We start from the raw sequence: 20,080 nt of genomic DNA on the forward strand, positions 1-20,080 counted from the left end.
GGCCCTCACCTCCTCCCTGTAGGCCGTCTCGTCGTTGTTGGTAATCAAGCCTACCACTGTTGTGTCGTCTGCAAACTTGATGATTGAGTTGGAGGCGTGCGTGGCCACGCAGTCGTGGGTGAACAGGGAGTACAGGAGAGGGCTCAGAACGCACCCTTGTGGGGCCCCCGTGTTGAGGATCAGCGGGGAGGAGATGTTGTTGCCTACCCTCACCACCTGGGGGCGGCCCGTCAGGAAGTCCAGTACCCAGTTGCACAGGGCGGGGTCGAGACCCAGGGTCTCGAGCTTGATGACGAGCTTGGAGGGTACTATGGTGTTGAATGCCGAGCTGTAGTCGATGAACAGCATTCTCACATAGGTATTCCTCTTGTCCAGATGGGTTAGGGCAGTGTGCAGTGTGGTTGAGATTGCATCGTCTGTGGACCTATTTGGGCGGTAAGCTATTTGGAGTGGGTCTAGGGTGTCAGGTAGGGTGGAGGTGATATGGTCCTTGACTAGTCTCTCAAAGCACTTCATGATGACGGAAGTGAGTGCTACGGGGCGGTAGTCGTTTAGCTCAGTTACCTTAGCTTTCTTGGGAACAGGAACAATGGTGGCCCTCTTGAAGCATGTGGGAACAGCAGACTGGTATAGGGATTGATTGAATATGTCCGTAAACACACCGGCCAGCTGGTCTGCGCATGCTCTGAGGGCGCGGCTGGGGATGCCGTCTGGGCCTGCAGCCTTGCGAGGGTTAACATGTTTAAATGTCTTACTCACCTCGGCTGCAGTGAAGGAGAGACCGCATGTTTTCGTTGCAGGCCGTGTCAGTGGCACTGTATTGTCCTCAAAGCGGGCAAAAAAGTTATTTAGTCTGCCTGGGAGCAAGACATCCTGGTCCGTGACTGGGCTGGGTTTCTTCTTGTAGTCCGTGATTGACTGTAGACCCTGCCACATGCCTCTTGTGTCTGAGCCGTTGAATTGAGATTCTACTTTGTCTCTGTACTGACGCTTAGCTTGTTTGATAGCCTTGCGGAGGGAATAGCTGCACTGTTTGTATTCGGTCATGTTACCAGACACCTTGCCCTGATTAAAAGCAGTGGTTCGCGCTTTCAGTTTCACGCGAATGCTGCCATCAATCCACGGTTTCTGGTTAGGGAATGTTTTTATCGTTGCTATGGGAACGACATCTTCAACGCACGTTCTAATGAACTCGCACACCGAATCAGCGTATTCGTCAATATTGTTATCTGACGCAATACGAAACATGTCCCAGTCCACGTGATGGAAGCAGTCTTGGAGTGTGGAGTCAGCTTGATCGGACCAGCGTTGGACAGACCTCAGCGTGGGAGCCTCTTGTTTCTGTCTGTAGGCAGGGATCAACAAAATGGAGTCGTGGTCAGCTTTTCCGAAAGGGGGGCGGGGCAGGGCCTTATATGCGTCGCGGAAGTTAGAGTAACAATGATCCAGGGTTTTACCACCCCTGGTTGCGCAATCGATATGCTGATAAAATTTAGGGAGTCTTGTTTTCAGATTAGCTTTGTTAAAATCCCCAGCTACAATGAATGCAGCCTCCGGATAAATGGTTTCCAGTTTGCAAAGAGTTAAATAAAGTTCGTTCAGAGCCATCGATGTGTCTGCTTGGGGGGGATATATACGGCTGTGATTATAATCGAAGAGAATTCTCTTGGTAGATAATGCGGTCTACATTTGATTGTGAGGAATTCTAAATCAGGTGAACAGAAGGATTTGAGTTCCTGTATGTTTCCTTCATCACACCATGTCTCGTTAGTCATGAGGCATACGCCCCCGCCACTCTTCTTACCAGAAAGATGTTTGTTTCTGTCGGCGCGATGCGTGGAGAAACCCGTTGGCTGCACCGCCCCGGATAGCGTCTCTCCAGTGAGCCATGTTTCCGTGAAGCAGAGAACGTTACAGTCTCTGATGTCCCTCTGGAATGCTACCCTTGCTCGGATTTCATCAACCTTGTTGTCAAGAGACTGAACATTGGCAAGAAGAATGCTAGGGAGTGGTGCACGATGTGCCCGTGTCCGGAGTCTGACCAGAAGACCGCTACGTTTCCCATCAATTTCGTTGGCCTGTTTGTAAAGGCAGAACACAGGATCCGCGTCGCGGAAAACATATTCTTGGTCGTACTGATGGTGAGTTGACGCTGATCTTATATTCAGTAGTTCTTCTCGACTGTATGTAATGAAACCTAAGATGACCTGGGGTACTAATGTAAGAAATAACACGTAAAAAAACAAAAAACTGCATAGTTTCCTAGGAACGCGAAGCGAGGCGGCCATCTCTGTCGGCGCCGGAAGTTCCACAGTTTCAATGTTTCCTCCATCAACAAGAAGGACTTTTATTTAATTAATTTTGCGTGTCCACACTCCAAGTTTGCCTCTCCGGGCTGCATAGAGTGAATTTCGAGGTCATAAGGTGAATGCACCAATTTGTAAGTCGCTCTGGATAAGAGCGTCTGCTAAATGACTTAAATGTAAATGTAAATGTAATTTAGATGCTCCTCTGCATCTAAATGTACTGGGCCATACGCACTACTCTTGTACTGGGCCATACGCACTACTCTTTGTAGTGCCTTGTAGTCGGATGCCAAGCTGTTGCCATACCAAGAGGTGATGCAGCCAGTCAAGATGCTCTCAACGGTGCAGCTGTATAACTTTTTGAGGGCCCGTGCCAAATCTTTTCAGCCTCCTGAGGGGGAAGATGCATTGTTTTGCTCTCGTCAAGACTGTATTGGTGTGTGTGGACCATGATATTTCCTTGGGGCTCCACTACAGCCCCATAAATGTGGATGGGGGTGTGCTCAGCCCTCTGTTTCCCGTAGTCCACGTCAGCTTCTTTGTCTTGCTGACTTTTAAAATTGAGAATGAGATCAATTGGCTTAAACAAATTACACCTTTAGAGAAACCTGGTTCATGGCAGTATTCTCGCCCCCAACCATTTAGGCATCTTCATGCCTCTGATTCTCATAAGACAATAAAGTGGCATGTCTGGAAATATGGGACTATCGGGGCAGTGGCCATGGACTGAGTGCATGAATCTATAAATATAGGGTTAATGTGGTTACATAAACTGTACAATATATAGCCTACTATATAAATATATTACCTGCCTTAGATGACTAATTTAGATGACTCAACATGGTGTCAAACACTAGTGTCATGACGTGGCCCTTTCTGTGTGTAAATCGTGGCTCACCCCTTCTTACTCTCTCTCTTAAACCAGGTTTAGTACCTCAGGTCATAAATACCGGGTAGAAACTGCCATGCAGTATGGAGGTAGAAAGCCTAGAGAGAACAAAGAAAGACTTGGCCAAACTCCTAAATCCCCAAAATGGGAGAATTAAACAATATTTCTACTTTTGAGAATGTGGGAATGGTCCGTGGACACTTAAGGGACAGTCATGTTGTGTGTTTTTCATTTGGTGATCTCATGAAGGACAGGAAACACACATAACGGTATATCTTACAGTGTACATTTCTCAGCTGTCAGGTTTACATCTAAATATTGTGAAACGTATGTGATTAAATATGAAACTATTTGTGAAAAGATGTAATGTGATGTTAACCTTCTAAATGCAAAGTTAACAAAGTCAGTAAATCCACACCAGGTGAACACAGACATTACATTAGCCTTCATAGAACCGCCCCTTCTTCGACAAATGATAAAACCCACTCCTGAAGAAATTCACGTTAGACCAAAATATGCTGGGTGACGCTGGTGTGTGAAGTGGTTTAAACTACAATGAGCCAAAGAGACCCACGGTAAGCCGGACGTCTCGAATGGTTAAGACCAGGCAAACCATAAGACTAGAAAACCATGCCATGTGGAGCATTGGCTACATGGCTGGAAATGGTTCAACTCTGAGACTATCGATTCACTACAGACGGAGCTAATTCTAGACAACACGAACTACTAGTCTGCAGCTTTATTTACGGAAACCTAGAATGAGAATACCGACAACCGCCGAAGCATCTATCTATGAGAACATTTATGAATGGTACTCTGAAGTATCCATTCTAACCACCTACAACCACGAAAGACTTTGTCACTTTGTGACTAACCAGAGACTCTGAAGAACCCTACAGAACTATTGAGGATTCCAACAGAGAAGACAACAATGACATGCTGGCGTAAATATATATACATTGCAATTATTCTCGAATGAGTGGCCATTCATGTGCAAAGGATTAGCATTTAAATTAATATAATTATAGACTGTGTGTAATGAATCCATTTTGCCTTTCCCGCTCTTGAACTGCCACACCCCTTTTTCTTTGTCTACCAAGCCGTCATATTGGTTTCGTCCGCTAGGGACTTTTTCTTTGTATCATGTAGCAACCCAATGTATGAACTAATTGTGTGTGTTTTCATGTATTTCTGTGATTTTATTAGTTAGTTAGGTAAATAAATAATTAAGCCAATTTGTATGTCGCATAATTTATGCTAGGGTTCGTGCAGACAACCAAGAATTTTACAATGTTTGGAATGAGACTAACAAGGTAATAATAATACATTAATGAGAATGACTAATCGATCAGATATTAAAATATCTAAAGAGTTATATTCAGGAAAATTATAGCTCTGTAATTCAACATTTTCTCTGGTGCCCCGACTTCCTAGTTAATTAAGTTGACATGATTAGTTTAACCTGTTGCTTCTACTCGGGACGCTTGCGTCCCAACTAGAGCTCTGGAAATGCAAATGCGCTACGCTAAATGCTAATAGTATTAGTTAAAACTCAAAAGTTCATTAAAATACACATGCAGGGTATCGAATTAAAGCTACACTCGTTGTGAATCCAGGCAACAAGTCAGATTTTTAAAATGCTTTTCGGCGAAAGCATGAGAAGCTATTATCTGATAGCATGCAACACCCCAAAAGACCCACAGTGGACGTAAACAAAATAATTAGCATTTCGGCGTTACACAAACCGCACAATAAAATAGAAAACATTCATTACCTTTCACCATCTTCTTTGTTGGCACTCCTAGATGTCCCATAAACACTATTTGGGTCTTTATTTCGATTAAATCGGTCCATATAAAGCCTAGATATCGTTATATTTAGACTGTGTGATAAACTAAAAAAACATCGTTTCAAAACGTAACGTAATTTTTTAAAATTCAAAAGTCGACGATAAACTTTCACAAAACACTTCAAATACGTTTGTAATGCAACTTTAGGTATTAGTAAACGCTAATAAGCGATAAAATTCATCAGGAGGCGATGTAAAGATCATTAGCTGTCCGTCTGGAAAAATGTCTGGCTAGAAACTCAACGAAAATATCCGGTCCTAGACCGGAGGAGATACGGTGTCCTGTATGTGTTTGACCAGGAAAAAACTCGAAGGGAAATGACAAGACTCTAGACACCGTGTGGAAGCTGTAGGTACTGCAACCTCAGTCAATTAATTGTGGTTCACGTTTATCAATGGGTTCAAGTAGCGCATGGATATATTTTCCCATTTTCAGTGATCAGTTTTTCCTGTGCTTTTCGATGTAAATGCCGTTCTGGTAAAGCCACAGCAGTGATTTAACCAGTTTTTTAAACGTCTGAGTGTTTTCTATCCACACAGACTAAGCAAATGCATATACTATATTCCTGGCATGAGTAGCAGGGCGCTGAAATGTTGCGCGATTTTTAACAGAATGTTCAAAAAAGTAGAGGGTCGACTTAAGAGGTTAATCACGTAATAATATTACACACAGAGAATTTATTTGATAAAATAACAGTCTTCACATTTAATGATAGTAAAGACACGGCGCTAGCCGTTTTATTTGGTACAATGCAGGGTAGAGATCCACACATCATTCTGACCAAATAGCACTATACAAATGCAATTGTGTCCTGCTGTGTACTTGATTCATTTTAATCCGTAATGAGGTTGTTGTCGGCAGAGGCTCACGCTTCCCTGGAAAAAGGGATGCTATCAGGTGATCTCCTTATTGTCTGACCTACAGGATATTACTTTTATTAGGACCAAATTACATTTTAATACAGCACAGGGGACTATAATTAAGAACGGACAACATTGTTGTTTATCATTGCCCCCCTATGATGGGCACACATGGCTCTGTGATACGACTGGCACATCAATAATAGGCGTGGGGGCTGCGGGGCCACTCAGCTCGGTAACCCTGACGACACAGGTGTCTCCGGTGGGCGAATTGTTGAACTGGCTTTTGCCACACGCGCCACTGATGATGGATAGGTGTCAAGCACAGGTCTCCTCAGCATTTGTCTCGATTTCATTTAACACCTGTTCACGGGCCATTGTGGATGGCCTTTCGTGGCGCCACGGGCTGTGCCGCATGTCAGTGCTGCATAACGCAGAGCCGAGCCTCTCTACCCCTGAGAAGCAATGAGCAGACGCTACAAAGGAAACAAAGACCCTTGTCACCTGACTATTAGCATATAGTAACTCCAGGGTGTAGTGGAAGAATAGAGTGAACAAATGTGAATGATGATGGAGGCCAGTGATGAAGATGCGTCTAGCGACTTGCATGCGCCAAGGCCCAGCGTGAGTACTTTATCACGATTTATGGCATTGTCTGGATGGCTGACCATATGAAGGATATCACAAAAGTCAAACACACCTTATCCATGGCTTTCTCCAGGGCGGGACTTTAACATAGAACCCTGGGAACACGGACATCGTCGGGGTGTGAACAGATGAATACTTCAATTCGCAAAATTGTATGAATTAAATGGTTGTGATTGGATTGTTTCAAGAGTTTTGATATGTTCTATTTTATTGTTTCTTTTTACAGAATTTCTGTGTTATTCTGTCCGTCGGACGGCTGTCAGTTCAAAGAGGGAGCGACACAGATGTGCGTGCCTATCATTTAGATAAGAGAGGTTAAAGTATGCGTGTGGTGTTTTATGGATTTTTGTTTAATGTTTTGGCCGAACAAAGTGATGTTAAATAGACGATGGGAGATACTGAAATTTGGCGCACTGGTGAGAATAGAAGATCGGTAGAAACTTGGCTCATGGAGTCATTGTAAACCAATCCCCTGATGTAGCATTCCGTTACACTATAGTGTCTTTTATACTTTTAGATATTTTGTGACATTGAAGACTTCTAGTATGTACCATTTGCTAATCGTATTTCTTATTGCTTAACTTTAGTAAATCTGATTTAAATGGAAGTATTATTGGAACGTCTAATGGTAAATGTTATTCACACTAGACATAGAATATATTTGTATTTATTATGGATCCCAGCAGCTACCCTTCCTGGGGCCTGGCAGCTACTCTTCCTGGGACCTGGCAGCTACTCTTCCTGGGGCCCGGCAGCTACTCTTCCTGGGGTCCAGAGCTACTCTTCCTGGGGTCCGGCAGCTACTCTTCCTGGGACCCGACAGCTACTCTTCCTGGGGCCCAGCAGCTACTCTTCCTGGGGTCCGGCAAAATTAAAGCAGTTATACAATTTTAAAAACATTACAATAGATTCATTACAGAATCACAACACACTAAGTGTGTGCCCTCAGGCCCATACTCCACTATCACATATCTCTCAAGCAAAATCCATGTGTACATGTGTGTATGTTATCATGTGTGTGTGCTGTATGCATGTGTCTGTGCCTATGTTTGTGTTTGTGTTACTTCACAGTCCCCGCTGTTCCATAATGTGTATTTTTACCTGCTTTTAAATTTGATTCTACTGCTTGCATCAGTTACTTGATGTGGAATAGAGTTACATGTAGTCATGGCTCTATGTAGTACTGTGCATCTCCCATAGTCTGTTCTGGACTTGGAGACTATGAAGAGACCTCTGGTGGCATGTCTTGCATGGGTGTCCGAGCTGTGTGCTAGTATTTTAAACAGACAGCTCGGTACCTTAAGTCCATCTCTCTTCCACTTTGAGCCATGAGAGATGGACATGCATGTCATTAAGCTCTCCGTGTACTTTTAAGGGCCAGCCGTGCTGCCCTGTTCTGAGCCAACTGCAATTTTCCCAAGTCCCTCTTTGTGGCACCTCACGACTGAACGGTAGTCCGCAGTACGCTGCAACTTTTAAAAGGATGAACCACTGTATATGCGTTCTAAAAGTCTTCTCAATTTGTTTACTGTGAAATAGTATTGTATCTGGTCAAGCGCAATTTTTGCCAGAAGTTTACTAAGGGTTGGTAACTGATTGGTAAGGGGGGGAGGATCAATAAGTTAATGCTAGGACATTGATCACGAGATTGAGTTCATTGTCTCTTAGCCTCTTACTAATAGCACAGCAGTTATCTTGGACACATGTACAGTAACTTATAGTATTCCGAGTGGTGATGCAAGGCTTGCTACCTTGGCTAGACCCATCGAATACGCTTATGGGCATAGCATTCACATGATAATGGAGAGACTGAATATTATATTATGGTCGTATTACTGCTACACTAATTTCGGTCATCCTCAATCGGAGTGTATTATGACACCTTTATGGCAACAGCTGACCAGTGGAAACTCATAATGGACTAAAGGCAACATTCTGCTAGTTACCACTCATCCACACTCCTATACAAACATAGTAGAGCAAGCAATTGCATTGTGGATTGTTGTTTCTCTGCCTTTACCCTTGTCGATGGAGTTAATATAGATTACTTGTCGGGGGGGGGGGGGGTTAGATTTGTCTTTGGCTCCTTATTGTCCTCTTTTATTCATCATAGTCAGCTGTGGTAAACACTCCTGCTTGTGCTTTGATCAGGTAAATGGGTCTTTGGCAATGGGCTATGCAAAGTAAGCACTGTTCCACGGAAGCCAGGAAGTCATTTGATTTTCCCTTGTATGCATATTTCATGAACACAGAGCAGATTATGAGATGGCCATGTAACTTTAAGTCAGCCCTATTGTAAGTTGTTTTACACTTGCTTGCTTTGCTTATACAGTTCATGAAGTTACTCTTATTCGAGCAGAAGGCTTTTTTTGTGAGGTGCTATACATAAGTGCCTCATACCTAATTCAACGCCTAATGAAAGTCCTTTTCATCAGGAGCGGAGGGCCTTAATGCAGCCTAGTAAATGGATTTTAGATCAGCATAGTCCTTCTGTAGCTGCAGCTAACAACTTTGCACACTGTTTTATCAGTGAATCACTACTGCATTGCCCAGAGACATTATGCTATCCAAAATGTAGATTGCAACTACAGTACATAGCTGAACAAAGGATGCAGTTATGCAACCAGAGTATTGGTATTATTACAATCACAGAGCGAGACACATGCCTAACAAGCAGATACAGTATGCGATATGACAATTTTTCACATCTGCTCGTGCAGACACAAGCTATGGCTGGATGGTGGATGAAAGAGTAGCCATGCGGTATCTCTTAAGATGCTGTGTGCACCCTGGTCTTGGCTTCCCTATTCCCCGGGTCCCTGTGCTGTTTCCTGCCAGTGCTCAGCCCACAGACCATTACCGGCCTCTCTGTCTGTGTGGCGGGGCACTCTCCCTGAGACCAGGTGCCAGTCAAGATGGATGTTCTTGTTGGGCCAGGCTCCCATGTGACCGATGCGTCCAGAGCCAGCCTGTGTGCTCCAGTCCCGCAGGGCATGCCACGGAGTAAAGCGCCGCTCCGAGCCGCTCCACACTACCGCTGCTGCTGCTGCTGCTGCCGCAGAGGACCAGGGATACAGGCAGCACACTACAGCACGGCCAGTCTGCTCACAGTCAAACTGGAATACTAAAACCATTGTTCCCATGTTCCTCTGTTAATCCTTTCCTGATTTTTAGTGATAATATATTAAGGTAATTCAAATATGGTCTGCCACATCTGTTTTACTTATCAAACAAGCTCAATAGCTCCTCAAATATTGTTTCAGAATGATTGGAGACAAGAAGCACAGCCTCTAGTATTGACAGATACATCTGTCAATTTACTGAAACCTCTGTTGCAAAGCATAATTTCATGGGATACCGAAGGTAGCTCAGTCTTCTCCACTTTTGATTGTGATTTAATCTTCCTTTGTCTCAGCACATTTGCGAATGTACAGCGTATGTGGAGCGTTACGGCTGCTGCCCTCTGGCCTCCCTTATGACTCCCATTCCTGTGGACTTGTCCTATGTAGACTTTTTACACTCCACCATGTCTTTCGCTGTCTGTGTGACTGAGCCGTGGCCAGGTTCTGATGTACGCTAGTGAGGTAGGTCACCTTGCTGTTACTGTAGGTCAACCTTGCTGTTGTATAGGATTACACAGATTGCTACTAGAAAGAGCCAGGGCACTTGACACATCAAGGCAGATAAATAAAACGGCCCTGCTCTCTCTGAACCCAACACTGGGTTCCTTTTATGAACCTGGGTCTCTGTGGCAACATCGCCCGGTCCCTGACTCTGGAGGCTGCTGGGCTGTATGGAGGAAGTGAATCTTTTATTGATGCTGAACGACAGCCTGAGATACAGCTGCAGCCTTATCTGATAGCTGACAAAACCTTTCAGCCATCCATGCTCTCTGCTCCACAAAAGCCTGATGACGCAAGGTTTCCAGCTGAGAGAGTAGAAAAGTTATCTGATCCTAACTGCACCGTATGCAAGTCTCCCAGTCACTCAGATCCCATCGGAAATTAAGAGTCTCTTTTTCCAACTATATAGTGCGTAAGCTCCTCTGTCTGCAAAAGCCACAACTTCTCCATACTCTATAATTACATTTACTGTTGGCTGAAGAGATTGTGCTACTGTGCTTCCATCACATTTGGATGTTATCAGGTAAACCCTATTTTCTATAAACCAATGCTTACCTCGTATTGCAACACCGTTTCACCAAGCAGATGGTGATGAATGTTACCCACGTTGACAGTTAGCTAGAACACACTGTGGTCACGGCTAGTAGGCAGTATGTGTATCCTGTTTCCAGGTGGATTTCATTGTGACTGGGCTGTGTACAGTGGGTCCTGTCCAGCCATAGGGCTGCAATGTGGAGCTAATCTCCCCTGAAGGCTGACTGGGCTGGTTCCTCTCTGTCAGAGCCACAGCAACAGCACAGCCTCACAGAGGGACCCAGGCAGCCATGTCTGCAGGCTGCAGCGCTCGGCGCGGACAGAGACACGGCCAGGCCCGAGATGTCAGCTGTGAGGTTTGGGGAGAACGCCACAGAGGTCTGATGCTGATGAGGAGTTGGAACCAGTCCATCTGTTCCCACTCAGAGCTGCCCTCTGAGACTCCTCTCCTCTCCTCCTCTCACCCCCTTTGACTTCCCTTCTCTGGACGGGCCTCTCAAACATCTCTCTCTCTCGCTTGCCTTCTGGTCCCTTCTCTCTCTTTCCCTCTTCCTTCTTTCCCCATTTGTCAAGTCTTTCCTCCTACGGTCCATCTATATCTGCCTTCCTCTTTGTCTCCTTCTCTTATTGCTCTCCGTACTCTTCTCGTTCTTTCTCTTTCCCTCTTCACCACCTCTCTCTTTTTCCCTCCCTCCTCCTCCCTCTCTTCATCCTTCTCTCTTTCTCTATGCCCCATGCTCCCCCATCACCACAGTGGGTGTCATCAGTATGACATGTGCTGTCCTCCTGGTATAAACAGTGCTCCCTAACAGCCGAAAGCCGTCAGCCCTGCACATCCCAAACACCTTTGGTAATTGCCACAGTGCAATGGCAGTCAATGCGTTGCAACTCACTTTTTGCTGTAATGCTATGCTGTATATTACCCACCATATTCATTTACCAACACAGGCTTTTTTGTGGTTATTGAGCTATGAGTGAAAAAGAAAGAGAGCAGCACACTCTGGCAGCTCAGATGCAATACTGGGCTATGCAATCATTCCTCCATAACAGACTTGTTGTTCGAATTAGAGAGAACACATGCAATTAAATAGATCTACTGTGTTTGAAATAACAACGTCAAAGTGAGAGCTGTGGCTGGGTTTCTTAAAGGCCTCTGAGTGATCCAGAGAGGGAACAGAACAGGAGAGTTATTTGTTTTGATCAGTGTAAACTGGAGAACATCCGCAGGGAGATTTGGTAATTAGGCCAGCTCGTTTCCTCATTAACTTGTAAAGGAACGGAAACAGGTGCCGATACTCACATTATGGTTCACCACTAAATAGATACATAATACTACGGTACATAGCTGGGAGAAATGAACAATGTAAATACAACCGTTGGTGAGAGAGGCAGAGAGGCTAGAGTCCAGTCTTAAATTCCTACAGGCATTCGATCAGAAAGGTACAGTACATTGAAGCATATTTATGAATTAAAACTCATTCTCAGTCGTTAAATAATGAACATAATTCAACTTCGTATGATCTGTTTCTCCCTGTGGTCTATGGAATGACCGAACGTGGTTGATTGTGATCTGTGGTTGATGTAAATAAAGTCACAAGCTACACTTCATGGGGCGTCAAACCTTTTTCTCAGACAGGTGGTCAAGGTTAGCTGGTTAATAATGATAAAACACGTCAGAAGTTTTTCTGCAGGACATGTTGGTTGGAGTTGTGACTGTGTCTGTGGGGCAATGTTAAATTGTCCTTGAATTATGAGGGCTGGCCACATATGAAAGGGATCTTTCGGAGTGTCTCTGGCACCGGTGCCAGCTCCGGCTCCAACAGAAAATCAAATGTCTCATGAGAAGCGGCAAGCTAATGAGGACATTGAAGCATGGCACCATGGAACCACACATACAGCACGTGACAGTAGCAGCCAAAACAAATTCTCAGAGTACCAGGCTATATTCTGCTCAGAAATTCAACATATCCTCATGCTGTTGCTTTACATCAATGCTAGTTTCACTTCATCTCAGGTCACTTGTTAGCTGAATATGTATTATTTTCACATTTCTATCAATTTTGGTGTATGTGTTATTGGTGTCCATAACAATATCAATATCATCAGTGTTCACAATAAGCCCTTGAATGATTTTTATAATTGAATAATGACTCAAATTAAGGTAATGCAATTGGATTTTCCAAGGTAGACTATATTTAAATGATTTTATTGGGGTTTTAATGCTCACCATTTCAGAGTGATGAACTAATGTTATGAGATCAACGATACAGTAGACAGAAACTCCTTGATATTTCGTACCCTTTAATAAAGTTATGAATCATTTGGTTCTATTACCTGGCTGGCCTGGCATTGAGCAGGTAGTGTGTTGTGAGGTGGGTCAGCGAGAGAATGCTGCAGCCCAGACAAGCAGCAGGTAGCAAGGTGACACGACTAGCTGTGCTTCTGCTGCCAACTTGTGATATTATTGCTCTGTGCCTCCCTACTTCTTGGACAACACCCGCTTTAAAAGTATGGCATTGACAAACACACGCACGCACGCACGCACACGCACGCACGCACACACACACACACACACACACACACACACACGCGCCTGGATTTAGATGAAGTTTAGAGCAGTGTGACTAATTCTGTGCACTTGGAAGACCTTGATGTGTACGACGTAGATTAAAAGGCTGGTCGGATGACTAGCTTGAATGTTCTTGCTAAATTCCCAGTAAATATATTTGATGTCAGGTGGCCTTCGCTTGATAATCGTTGGCCTCTCTTCACTCTGTTCAGGATCTAAGACTTTTATTTAAGTTCTCAAAGTGTTTAAAGAATGTATTGTATTAATATACTATGGTACATCATTACAGTGATTAACATAAACCAGCTTTATGGAGACCTTGAATCTTTCTAAAAAGAAAAACAGGATTATGTCATTATTCCATCGTTATTAGACAGCAGAATTATGTCTGTGAGTGAGCGGTTTCATCAGGGAACCAGTTAATGCTCTTCATAAATAGACAGATGGTACAGTATTGTCTGTATGTTGGCACATTGTATGTTATCCTAATTACTGTAGAAGGTATAAATAAGTAAGCTTAGTCCGAGACAGAATGTCCCATAGGGCAGAAGCCTTTCCCTCTGTTTCTGGACTGGGATGCAACTTGATGTAGTTGATGGTATAACTATGACTCGCTCTTCTCTCCCAGCAGTATACAGTATTTAAGATCTTTTGGATGTTAGCCGTGTAAAGTGTAAAGGTTATGTCAGCCTTGGTGAGGATGGGGGAGGGACGTGATGAGGGAATCAACATTAATCCCTTGTTATCGTTCAAATGGTTAGTATATTGACATAGTGTCAGGGGGATTTTAGATAGATTAAGATGTGCACATAGGCATAATGTATGCTATCGATTCTGGGAGGGGTTTTTGCTAGTGTTAAGCATTTTCAAAGTGAGGTTAGTTATAGAGTTCACTTTAGGTTCCACTGTTTATGTTACAGTAGAGAGAGTAGGAGGGGGGAAATAAATTCTGCTGTTTCAATAATTGTACAGGAGCCATACATCCTGATTTAGTTTCCCAGTAAATTCTAAGAGAGAGACCAAATCCCCCATCAACTGTGTTGTAAATTAAAGGTCTTTCAACTTAAACAGGTAGTGTAAATGATTAGCATTGCCATCTGCCCAGCTGAGCTGAATGACTGTATGGGTGATAGTGGGGGAAATATGGAAGTCCTCACTGAGCTCCTATCCTTGGGTCTCCAACCTCACTGCTACAGTAGGGCTCCCTCAGTTAGACTTGATTGACTGTCAGAGAAAAATGTCACTCTAACAGTGATGCACGGCGAGGAGAGGAAACGTCAGTAACCAAGGAGGAAATGGCAGGCTGTCCAACAGCAATATGACAATGTGGTTTGAACTAGTTCATTAAGCAGCCCAGTGTATTCGGAACTCTCTCTTTCTCTCAGGCTCCGGTCTCTGTGGGGGCCCTGTCAGTGGACAGGTGCAGGGCCACTTCTCTTTATTAATGACAAGCAAAGTAAAGCAACCTGCACAAGGAGCTATGCTGGCTGCCAGCCAGCCATACGCACTGGGGCTGGAAACGGAGGAGGATGGGGAGAGGGAGGAGGGTGGAGGGTATACGGCGGAATGCAGCCACGCACCTTAGAACTGACAAATGCCCGGGCTACTCCACCACACTCCAGCGCCACTGTGACAAATGGGGTTTGAACACACAAAACACAGGAGGGATTGAGTTCCTCAGAGGACAATGGTTTTAGAAAGGCAATGTCTGATGAAGTTTGTGGATTGAGGTGACTGAGCTCGTAAAAGCCAGGGCTCCCTGTTCGTGAACATAACAATCCCTTTCCTTTTCCACCAGTTGTTTTATTGTCCCAGGCGAGAGGGATTAGTACATTCAGAGGCCTCGCCATTGATCAAAGTAAGTCCAATAATACAGTAAGAATGTACACATGGCCTCAAATAAACTGTATTTAAGCCATTTAACAGAAATACATTTTATTCTGAAGAAAAAAAACATGATGATAATAATCATAACTCTTTCAAGGAATCTTAATGAAGACATCTATCTTAAGGCATCTGCATGTCGACATTTCGGTAGCGTAATAACAATGGATTATATTATGTAGGCTTACTGTGTTATTATCGTTATTACACATCCCGCTATCTGAGTGCAGAGCAGAATGACACTAAGGACATAAGCTGGAGTTAGATGCCTTTATGCCTTTGTCTGTGTGGTTCCTCTTAGAACAGGCATGCCCAGCAGAATGAAAAACAGCATGTTGGGTGAAATACAATGCAAATCTATTTCTGTCAACAGAAATCAACTCCAGGCAATTACTGTCTATAGTGTGCATTTGATTATTACAGCATTTGTTAATTAAGCAGTATTAAGCTGCCAGTTATAGAGACATTCATCAGTTGTCTTGCAGGGTGATTTAAATATCTTGTTCTCGTCCTCCCTAGCTTTCTCTACCCTCGCTTAGTCTTTTTTCGCCGGCTGCTGACTCTGGAACAGTTATGTATTGATGCTCTGGTAATGGACTGCGGGATTCACTCAAATAACCAAGACAAACAGGGGAAGGAAATGTTTGGTTTCCCCTCCATCCTTGTTTTATTTCCAGCCATTATTCCCTGATTATTGATGTAAATGAACAGGGTAATTGTTTCCGACCAAAACTGAAATGAAACTCATTCTTTCTCATTACGGACCTCTTCAGAAGATGTCGCTTTTCTTTCCCCTCTCTGCGACATGATTGCCTTTCTATTTCAGTATCATTATCGTCTGATTGTGTTATTTTGACCTGATTTCTGTTCTACACCTCTTATAGCAAGCTCAAATGAAAAGGCATTTGAGCAGGTAGAACGAGGGTTGGTTATCTACATAGAAATCACAATTGGAAGGGCTTTTGATTTTCCTATCGACCGTGACATAGCGAATCATTAAAAATAATCGCTTAGAGTGGAACACTCCTCAAGTGTGAAATGTTTTTATATGTTTTAGTTTCACATATTCAACAGCATTCTGTCATGTTGGCTAATTATATTCAGTCAGACAAACAAAGCTCACACACATGCACGCCTGATTGGCAGACATTGAAAGAGCAACAAAGCTCAACAAGCCACTCCATCCCAGCGGATGTAGCAGGGCGTGATTATCATGTTGGGTTGAGTACACAGCGATTTGACGTGTCTTTGACGTCCACTGTTTGTCTCCCTCGACATCCTGCTGTCTCCCCGGGGCTCCCCGTCTCTCCTTTATGCCTCCTGCACCGCTAGCTCCTTGATCGAGACATGTTGGCTGTGTCCTGCTTTCTTCACATACTAAGTCATGGTTTGACAAAGTTGCAGGTTAATCATTTTATGGACTACAATACTAATTTTACATTTACAAGGATCAAAGAGCCCTTAAATAGTATGCGTCTTTTTTTTGGAGAAATAGATATACCCTACATACATTATATCGCTGTCGAATTTTATGCAAATCACTAGTCATACAACTAATTTAGGCTTAGGCTGTTACTTCAATGTGCTGGAGATCAGTAATTTAATGAAGAGATTATATAACTGTGGACAACAAGTCTTTTCCCTCTGTACGGTAGTATCCTAGACACAATACGCTGTGGCATTATTTAACTCACTAGTCCCTCTGCATTACTGAGTAATGTGCTGTATAATAATGTGCCTTAGCCATATTAAAATGAGAGAGACTGGGAAAACAAAACAGTGTAATATCCTATCAAATATCCCTACAGAGTGTTTAGGTGTTTGACATGGCAAATAAATTCAAATCCGTTTTGTGGTCTCGACGGGCCTCTGTGGTCAAGTCGATTTATTTAAAATGTCCTAAGTTGTGGGTTGATAAACTGCCTTTCCAACTCAATAACAGAGAGTGGGCCATAACCCTCCCCACATCTCCATATTTATTTCCCTCTGATAAGATTGGTTTTGTCTGCGCCGGAGTGTAACTCATTTCTGGATTCATATTGAAATGGCTGCTACCCCTGGTCCCCATTTTATACCTGTGTAAAGATACATGTCCACTGAAAGCTAGTCATTCACATTTTTCAAGAAAATAATAAACAAGCTATCAAATGCAAGTCGGGGACTGAAATTGCACATCAGCACAAAGTATTTGGTGGGCTATAGCTCTGACATTGACTTTTTTCCTCCTCTCAGCTGTCATGGCTGAAATTGCTATACTGCTTCATGATAGACTTGGCCAGTGTGCAGCAGCCAGGTCAAGCTATTATTATTGCAGCAGGTGCTGAGATCTACACGGGATTTTACAATGCGTTTTGGTTCTGTGTTGGGCTTAGTAACTGTGAGGGCTGACGACCAGCAACTTAACACCTCATGTACTGGATGACAGCCTCTTTATTTCATTATTTCATTTCATCCGCTGCCTTTGTTCACTTTTTTTTAGCAGGGATATATTTCAGTTTTTCAGTTGCTTGACTTGAAAAGGGGAGAAAGTTCATGGACAGTTTCAGGACATTAGGTTATTATATAACATAAGTCCACTCGGTCCACACCAGTGGGCTGCTAAGGTTTTGCAGCTATCTTTATGATACTGCCCTTTCCTTACTTCTTCGCTCGTACTTTAATTCTAAGTTATTTTCGGACTCAAATTTGGGCCACATCCATATGCAAATATTAAAGGTGGCACTGTGCAAAAAGGGATCCGGTGCAGCAGCTGACTGGAATGATATATCTGGCCGTGTTAGGCCTTGTCGTCGCAATTAATAGCTCCCCTCCTAAACCCTGCCACAGTGGCAAACACAAGAAGGCAACAATGATTGAATCATCCAGAAAAGTGCATTGCGGCTATGACCCCGGGCAACATATGGCTGCTTCTCCGGCGCATGTTTACGTAATCTGTAACCTGTGCACTCAGCGATGGTTCGCTGTGCCTTTTTGTCTGAAAGACAACACATTAACCTAGCAGACCCGAACTAATGTGTGCTGCTTCTGCTTTTCTTGCATCTCATCCTCCACACGTCGGAGCTCTCACGAATAAACCCCGGGAAGATCACCTCCCATCGTAACCCCTCCCCTTGGCTCCAGCCTGCCGTTTGGAGCCATCACCCCATCCTCACTTGATTGATGCCACTTCCCCACATCAATTTTTATTTCCTGGCTATGTCTGTAATTAATTTCCAACCTGGCGTGAGAAAAATGATCAGAGTAAAATGTAAATAACCAAATCTATATGGTAAATCGGCATTGGTGGTAGGAGACCTCAACGCAAATGACAGTGGACAGATTTTGAATGTATAACAGTTTTATGGGACACTGAGAGCGTGGAGATGTATTGCCTGAAGTCTGTATGAACATACTTCTGTACTGCATTGATTAGCAACTACGTTTCTGTGTCGATTGGGGCTGCCAGCATAAAATGAGGGATACCTTACTTTTCTCTTCTAGTTTACCTCCTTATTTTTGTTCCTCTGAGTCAATGGCCATTATGACTGATGACAAAAAGACTGACTTTATGTCTTCAATGTGTTGTCCAGCCATGTCACTGGCTGACCTGGCATTTGGGGTTTGGAACGTGAAAGCACATACTGCACAGTAGTCACGCAATGGGGAGAGTAGCATTCTGTTTTAGGCAATTCACTAGTGTTTTTTGTCCATAGATATACAGTACAGTTAAACATTTTTACAGTAGAGTTAAACATTATTTGAAAATGAACTGTGTTTTCAAGTACATTGCCTTCTTTGCCTTGCCTCGAGGCCTTCTTTGCCTTGCCTCGAGGCCTTATTTGCCTTTCTACAACAGCAGTTCCTTTGCTGCTAACTGGTGTATCCTAAATAACCCTGCATTAGTGTGACAGTGGCTACGACCTTCCCTGCCTCTCCTTGTCATATGCTATTGTTTCACCATGTGTCACGGGTTCAAAAGCTCACCACCATTAAAGGCAATCTTGATTGACTTGTCATTACAGGTTCCTGTTGTTACTTTTTTTCCTATTTTTTTTTACCACTCCTCACCTATGGATGACAATGGAGAGAGGCGAGAGAGGCTGCAAATTACAGAGTAGAACATGAAATGCCTTTGAAGTCTAGCTAGAGAGCTGCCATTTGTGGATGCAAATGAAAATCCAAATGGAGGAGATTAACGTGTGATAAAATGACAATCATCCAAATGCATGGAACTAGTGTGAATTATTTAGGCTTCATTTGAATTTGACCCCGACACTATAGTAGCTTCCATTGCCTATAGATCCATTATGCTGCTGGGCTTGCATTGCTCCAATATGTAGGATAAGGCTTAGGCTCTTAGTTCCGTGTTTTAGTGTGCGTACCACAGCATACTCCACAAACCATCAGTTCCTAACCATGTACAACTTCCTCCTCCATAGTGGATGGCTGCATTGATTGGTCGGTGGACCTGAAGAGGTACCGGGTCCTAGCAGGGGAACCAGTGAGGGTGAAGTGCGCCCTGTTCTACAGCTACATCAGGACCAACTACTCCATGGCCCAGAGCGCCAAGCTCCGGCTCATCTGGTACAAAAACAAAGGGGACTCGGAGGAGCCTATCATCTTCTCGGGCCATCGGCTCAGCAAGGAGGATGACTCCATCTGGTTCCGCTCAGCCGAGCTGGAGGACAACGGCTTCTACACCTGTGTCCTGAGGTGGGTTTATTTAGTCACTCCGCTTTTCTTAACCCTCAACCAAACAAACACCATCCCCCCCCCCCCCCCCCCCAATCATTCACAGTCCATTGGCAGCCTAACTTTTTCAGGAATGGAATTCATTGGGTAACAGATTATGACGGATCCTGGCCCCAGTGGTGCCACCCACAAACAGTACAGTAGTTTGAGAGGCCCTAATTGACCTATTTACCTACTTTACATCTA

The 20,080-nt window shown here is 43.8% G+C and overlaps 1 protein-coding gene across 1 annotated transcript in view; it reads left to right on the forward strand.

Annotated features, from left to right (window-relative positions):
- LOC115130481 (X-linked interleukin-1 receptor accessory protein-like 2) overlaps positions 1 to 20,080 on the forward strand; it is a 295,213-nt gene that overhangs the window by 155,247 nt on the left and 119,886 nt on the right. The window contains exon 2 of the mRNA XM_029661669.2: positions 19,582 to 19,855. Within this exon, the coding sequence (XP_029517529.1) occupies positions 19,582 to 19,855 (274 nt within the window). The remainder of the gene's footprint in view (positions 1 to 19,581; positions 19,856 to 20,080) is intronic.

This window comes from Oncorhynchus nerka, linkage group LG6 (assembly GCF_034236695.1).
Source record: "Oncorhynchus nerka isolate Pitt River linkage group LG6, Oner_Uvic_2.0, whole genome shotgun sequence".
NCBI lineage: Eukaryota > Metazoa > Chordata > Actinopteri > Salmoniformes > Salmonidae > Oncorhynchus > Oncorhynchus nerka.